The 13406-nt window shown below is 35.6% G+C and overlaps 1 protein-coding gene across 1 annotated transcript in view; it reads right to left on the reverse strand.

The window, feature by feature from the left end:
- ADAMTS20 (ADAM metallopeptidase with thrombospondin type 1 motif 20) overlaps positions 1-13406 on the reverse strand; it is a 177520-nt gene that overhangs the window by 69566 nt on the left and 94548 nt on the right. Inside the window, exons 20-28 of the mRNA XM_047867224.1 lie at positions 12140-12350; positions 11818-11982; positions 11192-11356; positions 9936-10055; positions 9254-9361; positions 8154-8318; positions 7780-8070; positions 6920-7081; positions 5576-5752 (exon numbers count right to left, since the gene is read on the reverse strand). Of these exons, the coding sequence (XP_047723180.1) occupies positions 5576-5752; positions 6920-7081; positions 7780-8070; positions 8154-8318; positions 9254-9361; positions 9936-10055; positions 11192-11356; positions 11818-11982; positions 12140-12350 (1564 nt within the window). The remainder of the gene's footprint in view (positions 1-5575; positions 5753-6919; positions 7082-7779; positions 8071-8153; positions 8319-9253; positions 9362-9935; positions 10056-11191; positions 11357-11817; positions 11983-12139; positions 12351-13406) is intronic.

Here is a 13406-nt window from a genome sequence, read left to right on the forward strand (position 1 = left end):
TTAAAAATGCAATTACTCCTGAGGCGCCTGGGTGGCTCAGTCAGTTAAGCATCCAACTTCGGCTCAGGTCATGATCTCCCAAGTCCATGAGGTCAAGCCCCACGTTGGGCTCTGTGCTGACAGCTCAGAGACTGGAGCCTGCTTCAGATTCTGTGTCTCCCTCTCTCTTTGCCCCTTCCCCACTCCCACTCTCAAAAAAAAATAAACATTAAGAAAATATGCATTTAAACAAATAAAAATGAGATTACTCTAACAGTTTTATAGATTTGTAATGTATTTGAGAAATGTTACCTATGATCAAAATAGAGAACAGTCTAGAAAATGTCAAAGAGACGCTTTACAACATTAATGTCAAAACCTTTGTTGTTCCTGTGATTATATAGGAACTAAAATGGTTTTCTCAAACTACTGAAAGTTGACAAATACAATTAGGGTGCCTAATTGCACTAATATTAACAATGCCTATATATCCTACATAAACAGAATCAGAGTACAGAGATATTGTAGAGAACTGAGAGTATGTTCTTATAAAACATCTAAAAATCTATTTCCAGAGATTCTTAACCATTCCAACCATTATGTCTGGGAATACAGAATTATCAACACATGTCCATTTTAATATAGATGTGTAAAGAAAAACAATATCACCATTTCATGTTTTTTTTTAGAGTTAACATTCTAACTTTATTCAGTATAAAACACAAGTCTCTTATGATCTCATCAGTATATATCTACTTAAATTTTTTCTAGGTTTTTCCATTTTAAACTTACAAGGCCCATTTGTGTCTCCAAGATTATCTTCATACCATCCTCTATCTTGGCGCATGCTCTCCCTTTTGGTGAGGCATGAAAGCCACCTACATCAAGGAGGCAGATGCCCAAATTATGCAAAAACAATTCTCACATAGGGACTTAGGACACCACGCATTTCTTGCCAGGTTATAATGAAATATATCCTACTAGTTAGGCTTTCTAGAAAAATCTGTCAAAATTATGTTCTCAAGTACAATCCTCATCACTAATTATTGGATAATTACAGTGTATTAAGGTCCCAGTATTAGGAGTCTGCAATATTATAAATCACATAGTTACTGAAATGAAAGAGGAATCCAATTCTGCATTCTGACCATTTGTTTATGTAGTACATTCATCACTAAACTGAAAACTTCTTGTATGCAGGGATTGTGCCTGATTTATCTAGTGCCCAGTGTCTAACCTGTAGGGGATGCACATTACCTTGGTGACAGCCCATGATGTATAGTAGAAAGATATAGCAACAAATGGAAAGTTTAATACTTCCTGATAAAGTATGTTCAACTATAACATGGAATAAAATAGGTTTCCAGCTTTTTACTACGGTTATGTAGATCTTTTCCAAATATAAGAAAATAAATTACTATAGTTTTACTGAATTCTCCACTCCACAAAGAATTGACAGTTTCTTGAACCATTTCCCCACACATTACCTTTCCCCTGGCTGCTGCTGGCCTTGCGGAGAGGCAGTAACAAGTTTCTTTCATCCAGAGTGAGAGCCCCAGTGGAAGAAGCCTCCCAATCCCTGCCCTGAGACCCTCAACGTTCTTTTGTTACAGGAGACTGTGAACTTGACAGTGTAGATTTACTAGGTATATGCTGGTACCACATGCTCATTGCTAAAAGTGCTTCTCTTGGTTGCATTCTCTGTCACATTAGAGATTACAGATACAAGCCTCTGTATACGTTTAAAAAAAGAAACACTTTGGGAGAAAGTCCTAGAATCTAGAAGATTCAAATATCAAGCTGTCTTTTTTTAATGAGTTGTCTCGTGGGAGTGCCTGGGTGGCTCAGTCGGTTGAGCGTCTGACTTCAGCTCAGGTCATGATCTCACAGCTCTGTGAGTTCGAGCCCCGCATTAGGCTCTGTGCTGACAGTTCGGAGCCTGGAGCCTGCTTCCCATTCTGAGTCTCCCTCTCTCTCTGCCCCTAACCCACTCGCATTCTGCCTCTGTCTCTCTCAAAAATAAACATTAAAAAAAATTTTTTTAAATGAGTTGTCTCGTTTTTGGAGGAAAAAACAATTCTTAACAAAAAGACAAAAAATAAGTTCTTTAGTTCTGTTGGATCATTAACCCTAGAACACAATGGGATGCCTATTTTCTTACCAAACATGACTTCATTTTATGTAGAGAATAAAAGCATTCTAGGAAAATGAACCCGTTAAAAGAGATAATGGGAAAATAAGTTATTATGAATTTACTTAAAGGGCATTTGCTAGAACAGTTTGACTACCTATGTAACATTAATAGACATGCAACAGAAGAGAAAAACAAAACTTTTACTCACCTTTTAAGGACCATCTTGGTCATGAGCACATCTATTTTTTACTAAATAATGTGACACCATAAATTTTTATTGTTTATAATATATAGAAATATAAAAACTTCTAGTATTTAAAATTGATAGCTTAACAATAGATCTTGTTTTTAAAATGCCAATGTTAGTTTCTAACAGATTTAAAATATTAATAGCTTAAAACTCAAATTATTAACACTATGTACTATTCAACAATTAAATGTTTAATAAGAAATTAATGATTTGTTAATTTAAGAAAAACAGCACCAAGAGAAAAGAGGCTTTCATTACAATACAGGATCTATTCAGAGACTTAAAACATTTCAGGTATTGATCCAAGTAGTAAAAATACAACATACATGCGAATTATGCAAAGCACAAAGCCACAACACATGTCATTAATAAACAAGGGTTAAAATAGAATCATTTCACATGGACTAATCACAAAAATAGTCATTAAATTAACAGACATATGTTAAGATTTATTTCTTTAATCATGCTCATAAATTACAAGATTTTCCACAAGATGGAGCAAATCTAAATGTGTATTTACAACTTTCTTCCTAGTCACATTTAAATGATTTAACACTTTACAATTTTACTTTAAAATGAAACGTTTGAGATTTCATGTCATTCCTGTATGTATATGTATACATATACACACACATTTGTAATTTTCTAACCTAGTGTATATGATCTGCTGAAATTAAAGTTACCCTTGAAAGAACATTAACCTGATATGTTAATAAGAGGTATTCTGAAGTTTGGCTAATATGTAGCAACACAAAGAGGTAAAAGGTTATATCTAGTTCTAACAACAACAAAAACCATTTCAGATCCCTTAAACTCTTTTAATATAAAAGGCTAATTTAAGGAATAAAATTCTTCATATAATAAAAGAAATCCAGGCACTTTAATATGTGTGTACTTTATACCTATAAAAAGTGAATAAATAAGTTTGTAAAAACTCTGATATAAACATTGTGATTTTAAAATTTTCATCTTCAATTTCTGAGAAAAAGACACTACGATTCCTCACTAGTGCAGAGTCTGAATTATTCAGTGAGATCCTTTTGGAATAGACACGCAGTAATGAAGAACTGTGTACTTCTGTGTTACTTTTTTGTAACTGGGTATTTTCTTGGTTATTGGTTTTTGTGAGGCTGAAAAAGTTATCCATGCACACAACCTTACTGAACATTCAGGTTTCTCACTTACAATTTACATACAAAAAGAGCATGACACAAATATATCGGAATACAGTATTAGATGACTTCTAACACAATATATAAACATTGTGTGATACTGTGTATCTTAGACTTACACAACGTTCTATGCCAATTGTATCTCAAAGCTGGAAAGAAATTGTGTCAATACGATACCGAGTATGTAGAGAAGGCTGACAAACCTCGTAGGAGGTTTTAAAATACTGAAGAATGAAAAACACTGAAAACTGACCCCAAATGAATATTTATAATTCTAATAGTCTATAACTTTCAGTATTTTATGCTAAACTTAAAAAGCATTATGTTTATTACATAGAGCAGGCATCAGCAAACTTTTCCCAAAAGGGGCCAAAAAGTAAATATTTCAGGCTTTAAGAGCCAGTCTCTATTACAATAACTGTAGTACCAAAAGCAGCCATGGGTAATACTTTGAAAACAAAAAAGTGTGGATGACTGTTCCTATAAAACTTACTTACAAAAATAGGCAATAGGCCAGATTTGATCTATGGGCCATAGTCTGCTGACCCCTCAAACAAAAAATATCACTGAAACAATTTTAGGTAGTTCGGAAATAAATGCCATTACAATTTAACCCTCTAAGTGGTTAGGAGTCTGCTTTCCGAATTGGGACAAAACTCCAAGAAACAATCCATAGCCTTATTAAGAACTAGGCTTGTAATGTCAAAAAAATGAAGGACACCATAACAGATCTAGTAAAGAGAAGGTGAATTTCCACTAAGATAGTTGACCAAAAAAGGTATCTTTTTATAGTGAGTTCCTATGTTATTTCAAATCTCTCCAACTAGACTATAAAACTCCATAGGAGTAAGAAATCGGCCTTGATTTCTGTTACACTACCTGGATATAGATGGTCAGTATTTTACTAAGTAAATATGTGAATGCCTTCTATGGCAAAATCGGTTTACTTTAGTTCCAACAAAGTGATGCAGCAGTTTAAGATCCTCCTATAATGTTAAACTTTCCTGTCGTTTTCCATCAGTCACACTGACTACAGAGAGGCATTTCAGCCTGAACTAGAACTTGACCTACTCTTCTAATAGGAATTGGAACTTTTGTTCATATCACATTGTAAAGCTTTGACTTGGGGAAAGCAAACCAAGTGCAGACATCAGGGTTGGATCATAAAGCCAGAGTTATAATTATTTTCCAAGTAAAGAACCGTAGAGCTTTATAGAGACAGACTCACAACAGTTCTTCAGTTGGAAAAAGTATACTTGATTGTTCATGATTTAAAATATGAAAGGTGACCAAAATGTTCATTTCAACATATTTATATATTAATTATTCTTCAAAGCCTGGATATTTGAAATATACTTAAATAAACCAGTCATGAACAATACTTATGAATTTTGTCTATGGCTTCAAAAAAAAATAAATTAAAACATCCCCAAAACATAACTCCACACAGTGGAAGATTCATATAAATTACTGTACAGATATTTTTCTGTGATGTATGTAACAAACTTTAACAATTCACTTTAAATTTCTCTTTTAATATTTTCACATTTCCAAACAAAATACTAAGTTTAACAATGATAAAAAAAAGACTGTTTTAAAGAATGTTATTTGCTTTTGGATCAGTTACTAGACATTGACAGACAAAAGCCACGTACAGTTATACACTTAAACAAGACACAGCCTTAATTTGCCATTGTAACAAGCACAATGTTAACATTATTTACAAATGTATACAGTGAAACAATTATAATTAGAGGACAAGCCAAAGATGTACTGGAGGAAAATATGTCCATTAGAATAGTGCTATGGTTCAAAATTCACTTGTAAAAAAATAAATACATCTAAGATTATATATATTACATTACTTGAAACTGAATGGATTCTTCTTCCAAACTATCAAATTTAGTAACATAAGCCAAGATGGCCAGTGATCTGCTTAAAAAATAAGATAGAGTGTGCACCACAATGTATAAAGAAATTAAGGTAAAAGGGTCACAGTAAAACACAACAAAATGGACAAAAATAAGAACACTATCGTACCGACTTCCATGGTCCCCGATGCCATGATACGTCACCAGGGCAAGCATGCACATGACACTGCACCACACTAGGTGGCTTGCTTAAGATCTCACAGTTTTGCTCTTGTGACATTTGGCCATTGGGAAACTGACATATTACGAATCTTGATTTTATTCCTCCTCCACATGTTTGTGTACACTAAAAATAAGAAAATTCAAAACTATGTGGTTTGAAAGACAGTATTATATTGCTTAATTCACTGTTTCATACCTAAGTCGTAATGCTAGAGTTTTCTTCCTGAGTAAAAAAGTGTTAGTTCTATAATTTAAAAACTAGACAAAATTTTGAGAATTATACCATAAGATGTTGCATTAAGATATCAAGGGTCTATAAGGTAGACAAGTCAAATAAAACTGATTTAATAATTAACTACATAATTTATGGTAGCCTATCAATAGATACCTGGCTAGCCATGAAAGCTAATAAGATCTAAATTTGTAAACAGGGAAAGATGTTCAGTATGTGTTACATGACAACAGCAGGGGGCAAAGAAGCCCATGTAATATGATTCTATTTGTGGAACCCACGCAAGAAGAAAAGTCTGGAAGGAAATGTATCAAAAGTTAAAAGTTCTCATCTCTTTGTAATTTTTCATATCGTTTGAGGTTTTACAATGAGCATGCCTAAAGTCAGGAGTAAAAATATCATTTTCATTTTGGAAATGGTAAAAGAACTTTTTAAAATGTACTTGATATTGGCACCTGGTCAGAAATGTATCTTTAATCAATGATTTCCAAATACTCTGGGAAAATATATACTAAAACCCATTAAAAATATTTGACTAGGTGGTTTATTTTGTTCATCTAAAGCCAATATAAGTCTTATTCTTTTTCATGCATAATACAGGTGGAATTAGTATTCATTACAATGGCTTTAAAAATTATTCTTCCTATCTCCAGTGTCTAGAAGAATGCCAGCACATGAAGTGCTTGATAATTGACCACCTTCTGCTCAGAAAATTCACTAAATGAATGGCTCAGTAATAAGACACAAGCATGGCCAATATAGCAATCTAATTTTCTATCTTTAGATCAACCATATTTTCTAAGAAAACAATATACTAGTTTTAGAAAGGTATTAGTTTCAGACATATTGGCATGCATAGGAGATTCTGTTAAAAAATCTGGACTAGTTTCCTATTGCAAATGAGTGATTTAGTCTATTAGAAGAACTTGATTTTACTAAAAATAAATCTTTCTGTATAGTATAGTGAAGTTATATCATCCAACAGGAACAGGGTGAAGTACTCAACTTTCAGTCTTCAGAGATGTTACCATCTCTGCAAGTTTAGAAAATGGGACTTACTTCTCCCCAGCTTCCAAAGTTCCACCGCGGACAAGGTCCTGAATCGCAGCGCTTGGACTCTGGGGGCCTCGCGGCCGCATCGCAGTAACTGGCACTCCGTCCGTTTTCATCCTGGCAGACCACGACTCTGTGCTGCACGCCTCCCGCACAGCTACTGGAGCACTGACAAGGAGGACACACACACACCGGAGACACCGCAGCGTCAAATTACACGGTGAAAAGGCATCAGCATTCTGACTCTCCATTCTAAAATCCCCATCACTGGGACAATCTCAATCGAGAAACTCTGCCAGAAACATGAGCGTACTTGAATTTGTCGATGAAAAGGTGCAACAGTAAAGCTGGCAAGAGCAAATTCACCCCGTTCCTGGGTGTGAAGTAAAAAGGAATTAAAGTTTTAAGATCTCACAAGGTAGGAATTAAAAAAAAAAAGAAAGATTAAGTCTCTCAGCTTTGATATTGCTATTTTTTTGTCTCCTAACTTTTATGTAAAATAGGAGCTATAATTTCCTTTTGTAGTTTCATGATTTTATACCAGCTTACTGCACTCTTTACGTAATTTCTAGGTTTGATTTTGCTTCACAGTCTTAACCTATTAGAAGCTTTTTATTATAATGCACTCCAACCAGATTGTTTTTAAGTGCATTCTTCTGTAATCATAATATCACATTAGTGTATAATTCAATAAGAACTCTGGGGATTTGTAATTTGCATCAAAAATCGCTTAATCCTTTTACGATTTAAACTATTGATCTTCAGATAAATTTAGCATTAAAAGTATTTGATGTCATTACATACCTATCTGTTAAAAGGCTATAACGAAATTACAGAATTAATATAACTCAATAGAGACGGCTTACTGATCCCCACGGTCCTGTTCTCCATTGATTTCCGCTGATTGACAGATGGATCCTCTGATTTTGATTATCTTCTGGTTTGTGAGTTAATGGAAAATTCCTGCCTGGAAAATGGCTTGGCTGCTCAGAGGAACTTGGAAAGTGACTGTACATGGGTGGGCAGGCTGCCAGGTTACATTCTTGTTCGATCAAAGGGCGAATTGCAGGGTCACAGTAATTCTCATTAATTGGCTGATGGTAGTTGATGCATAAAACTTGTCGAGTTGTTTTTCCATGGCCACAGGAAGCTGAACACTGATCACAAATTTAGCCAACATTTGTAACGTAGTAAATTATATTATACTAAATATTAATTTTTTTCTCCTAAAAATACTTACAGGTGACCAATTCCCAGTTTGCCACTCTCCACAAGGGTTAAAACAGACAGATATTTCAGCAGGTCGGGGTAAATGGGCACAATAGGATTCATCTGCTATTCCATCATAAGCATCACGACAGCTTACATAGCGGGCTTGATTACCTCGTCCACAAGACACAGAGCACTTAAAGAAATAAAAGGATTATACCAACAGGTTACATAGTAGCCCTCCCAAGTAGCTTTTGCTCCAATGTCTAATACATGATGTTTCTTGGAAAAAAATTGTAAACCGAGTCAAGTAGAGTCAGAGCAATGAATCCCCCTGATCAGTTCAGATCATAAATTTCACCAACAAGATATCTGCAGTGAGAACAAGATACTACTTCTTGGGATACTGATTATTATTTGCTAAAAAAGATACAGAAAACATTTCATAAGACAGCTTATTTTAGGGGTGCATGGGTGGCTCAGTCAGTCAAGCATCCAACTTTGGCTCAGGTCATGATCTCAGTCTGTGAGTTCGAGCCCCACATGGGGCTCTTGCTGACAGCTCGGAGCCTGGAGCTAGATTCAGATTCTGTGTTGCCCTCTCTCTCTGCCCCTCTCCCACTCATATTCTGTCTCTCTCTCAAAAATAAACAAAAATTTCAAAGTCAGCTTACTTTAAGTAACTTTAAACACCTAACAGAGTCTAAATGATCCCATAAATTATTCAGAGAATACGTGAAGCTTACAAATATAGCTTCTAAGTAAGATTAAAGCAAACCATATACTCCAAAGACATTAACGTTTTCAGTCTAGAAAAACATGAAAATGTGGATAGCTTAAATGAAGGCTGATAAAAAGCCTAATTTCACACCTGCTTCATATAAATATTATCATTCCCCTTTTGTGGATTAGAAAACAGACCCAGAAAACTTCCATTTCTTGCCCAGAGACACAGCACTCCCAAAAGATACAGCAGGATTTAGCCATTACATCATTTCAGAACCCCACGCCACTCATCAAACTACCTGAGAATGAATGCATAACATTCATTTGGCTAACCTAAAGGAACCATTTTGATGTATTATGGAGGCTTTTAGACAAACACTGTACTTCTTAAAGGATTTCACTTACTGGGGTCCAGGAACCATGTCGCCACTGAGCTATCTTTCCCATGGGAATAGCTGGCAATGAAGTGGCCCCAATTTTAGGAATAACTGGGCAAGGCATAACCGAACAGTCCTGTTCAAAAGAAAAATGCATCTCAAAATATCAGTAAGTTCATCACTCTAATTTATGTCAAATTCTATACTTCATTTCTTCTTCTGCACGTCTAATTTAAAAAGAGCTGAATTACAAGTTAGTGATGCACAAGTTTTTATTTTTCAGAAGTACAAAGTACTGTCAAGGGCTCCCAGTGGGTAGTATAAATCTGAATTATAAAGTTTGGATCATCCTGTCTGATGGTTGAAAGGAAAGAAGCAAAACTAGCACTAAGCTGAAATATCCTGAATGAACATAGGACACTATTTTCAAGTAGTACAAAACACTTTAGAACTTCATATGCACAATAGACACTATCCGTGTGCATTTCAAAGGAAAATACCTAACAAATGAGTGATTCAGTGGCAGATCAAGTGTAAAAAAAGCTACAAAACTGGCAACACCAAAAAAGATACATTCTCCAACACACTGGTACACAAACATGTTTTCAAGGGATAGAAGTAGGAAAAAAATATGTATGAAATAAGTTAAATACAGGAATCCTCCTGTAACAAGACTTTTTGTTTACTATCCGCGAAGAGGTGTCCTTTACCTGCCTATCACTTGGGCGACTAGCTCCGTGGCACGCTCTGTCATCTAAGACTGCGCTGAGTAGCTCATTGACACATTTAACAGCACGCATCTGATACCCTCGTCCACATGTGGTTGTGCACTGAAAGGATAGAAGCACTTATCAAACGCCATTGTTCAAAAGTTGTATGCGTTTTCTTAATATACTTCCAGATCTTATTAGTGCTTTACACCAGATTCCACACAAAATCAGCAAATGTAATCCATACATATCATTCCATTTAATATAGATAATAAAATATTGAAGTTAAAATGGACAACTGTTCTATCTTTAAAAAGTTATGTAGGGAGGGCTTAGTTGGTTAAACGTATGACTCCTGATTTTGGCTCAGGTCATAACCTCCTGGTTAATGAGTTCGAGCCTTGCATCAGACTCTGAGCTGACAGTGCAGAGCCTGCTTGGGATTCTCTCTCCCTCCTCTCCCTCTCCGACTTGTGCTCTCTCTCAAAATAAACTTAAAAAAAAATTCTTAAGTTATGTAAAGTAGTGCCTGGGTGGCTTAGTTGGTTAAGCATCCAACTCCTCATTTTGGCTCAGATCATAATCTTGTGGTCGTGAGGTGGGATGTTCTCTCTCAAAATAAACAAACCAAAAAAAAAAATAAAAGCTTTGTAAAAATTTCAATAGAGTCTTGATATGTTGGAGGCAGAGTTCATACAATTTAAGAGAACTAAATAATTTTCAAAATCTACCTGGTGTATGTATATATGGCTTTTAATACACTAAATTATCTTCAAAGAGATAATGAAAGATGATCATCAAGTTGAATGAAGAGGAGACAAGGTTTCCTATCCACGGTGACAACCTGCATGGGTTAATGGGCTGCCCATCTTCATCCAGCCTGACCACTGCTCATCCTGCAAATTCCTAGCTGTCTGTTTGTCAAAACTTCTCAACAACAAAACTTAACTCTATCTAAATGCAGTAAAGATAATTTAAGACACAGACAATGAAAATATTTAGAATTTAAACAAAGCTGAAGAATAAATTTGCAGCATTTTAGCGAACAAGTGAAATCAAAAGCAAAGCTGAACTATTTATCACAGCAAAATTGGCACTAAAAAAAATTGTTTAGATAACAGTTCACATTTTAAGGGTATTTTTCCAAGAAGCCAACCCAAATTTAGCTGCATCCATTCAAAGAGTAAAGACACCATAATTGTTCTGCTATTCTATAAAGATGAATTTAACCAGGAAAATCCTTCTCATATACTCACAGAACCCCACGGTCCGACTTGCCAGGAAGCACACGCGAGAAGCTCACACGGTCTTAGAGACTCAGGTTTGGTTCTTGGATTGCAGAGACCATCACTCAAGTGGTCTTCATTCAGCTGACACCACACCTGCCGCTGTTTTGTTCCTTTTCCACATGTAACATGACACTGAAATACAAGTGATTATTTTCAATATTAGTTAACACAAATACCTAAAAAAAAAAAAAAAAAGATCAATTCACACATTGATATGTACTTGAAAGACCATTCTAAGGACAGTTTCCCTTCACTGCTCCAGAGATATTCAGCAAGTAACATCAGCCACTTCAATCCCACTGCAGCTGTCCATTTGTTCTAGAAAAAGGTACTAAACTTTAGGTTATGTAAATATCTCAGGGTACTGTCAACACTGGGACTTTCTTATGAAAATGGTTAGATATTCAACACTAATGTTACCGTTGCCAGATAGTATATGATTTAAATAATTTAAGAACCATTAATTTGTTATTGCCTTGATAATACATTTATAGAGCAAGAACAAATTACTTTTGAGTTCTTTAAAGCCTTCGAGCACAAAGCTTTCCTGTAGAAAATTGTAACAGTTCTTAGCCTCATCTTTTTAATGTTACCTCACTCCACTCACTAGTAGCCCAACTGGGGCAGGAAAATTCATTGCAATTCTCTGTCGTCACGCTGGGAAGCTCTTGGCATTCTCTGTTAGCAAGACGGTGGCCAAAGTTATTTATACAGTAAGATTCTCGAGACCTTTCCCCTCCTCCACAACTCCTAGAACACTGACAAAACAAAACGAAAACAGTGTGACCTATGGGAAGAATGAAGATTTTAACAAAAATATACTTTAATAATTAAATAATTAAATAATAATTAAATAACAAATTTTTAATAAGAAAAGAGAGGCAACTTTTCTTAAGTAATACTGGTTATTTGTACCTGGGACCATTCTGAATAATGCCATCTTGTTAAGACACAATCACCATGGCAGGGTTCTCGTGTGGGAGGTTTAAGTTGGTCACCACAGTAGTGGTCATCTACTGGAACAGTCTGTCCTTTATGAATGGAATACTTCATGCAGTGAACATCTAAGGACCTATATCCTTGACCACAATGGGATGAGCATTCACTTTTGCCAATGATGTGCCACCTAGAAAAAAGGAGGTTATTTTACTTAGGGATGCTAATTAATGCAGTTTAAAAAAAATGGATTCAGGGGCGCCTGGGTGGCTCAGTCGGTTAGGCATCTGATTTCAACTCAGGTCATGATTTCACAGTCTGTGAGTTTGAGCCCGCATCGGGCTCTGTGCTCACAGCTCAGAGACTGGAGCCTGTTTCGGATTCTGTGTCTCCCTTTCTCTCTGACCCTCCCCCGTTCATGCTCTGTCTCTGTCTCAAAAATAAACATTAGAAAAAAATTTTTTTAAAAATGGATTCAGAGAAACTCTTGCATACATTTTTTAAAATTGTCAAAATTGATAAACAAGCCACCTGAAGATACCTGATATACCATTAATTTCGATGAAAAATTCTGAGATAAACCCAAACTTCCATTTTTATAGATGAGAAAATGAGGCCTAGGGATATGTGTTCACATGGTAGAAATGCTGAACTTTTGATAAAAATCGTTTTCCCCACAAATAAAATCTAACTCTTTAAATATACAAAAATGGAGGTTGTCTGGTTAAAGCTGGAGATAGGGAGCCAGCACTATACCTGGTGACTTCATTCTGACTTTTGGTGGTGGTTTGGGAGGTAGGTCCAAGAAACCCCAAGATTTCCCAAAAAAACCTTTGCAAACAACTGGTCTAGATCAAGATTACCCAATTACTTGGTGGCAGGTTTAAGACTGAATATATTTAACTCATCAGGTAGAATCTCACTATGCAATCACTCAAAATGATCAGGGAATATCTGGGAATCTGACTCTATCAGTAAGACAAAGCCTTTAGAAGTTGGAAAACTAGGTTTTTGTAAAGCATATCCCATTTCTCATTCTTGTACTCTGTTTTTAGACAGGTCTGCAGAGGAAACTTTTTTTCTGCAAGTAAGAATCTGCTAGTTTTAGCCAAACTATCCCAATTATATATAGTCTAGCCATCTATCCAGCAATATGGGTGCACCAGTATAATGAAGCATAGAGTTCACGGAGTTCAATTCCCAGTAGCATCTCAAGGATTACCTGGTGCTTCACTCCACGAGTGGA

The sequence above is a fragment of the Prionailurus viverrinus genome, chromosome B4, assembly GCF_022837055.1.
Source record: "Prionailurus viverrinus isolate Anna chromosome B4, UM_Priviv_1.0, whole genome shotgun sequence".
NCBI classification, from domain to species: domain Eukaryota; kingdom Metazoa; phylum Chordata; class Mammalia; order Carnivora; family Felidae; genus Prionailurus; species Prionailurus viverrinus.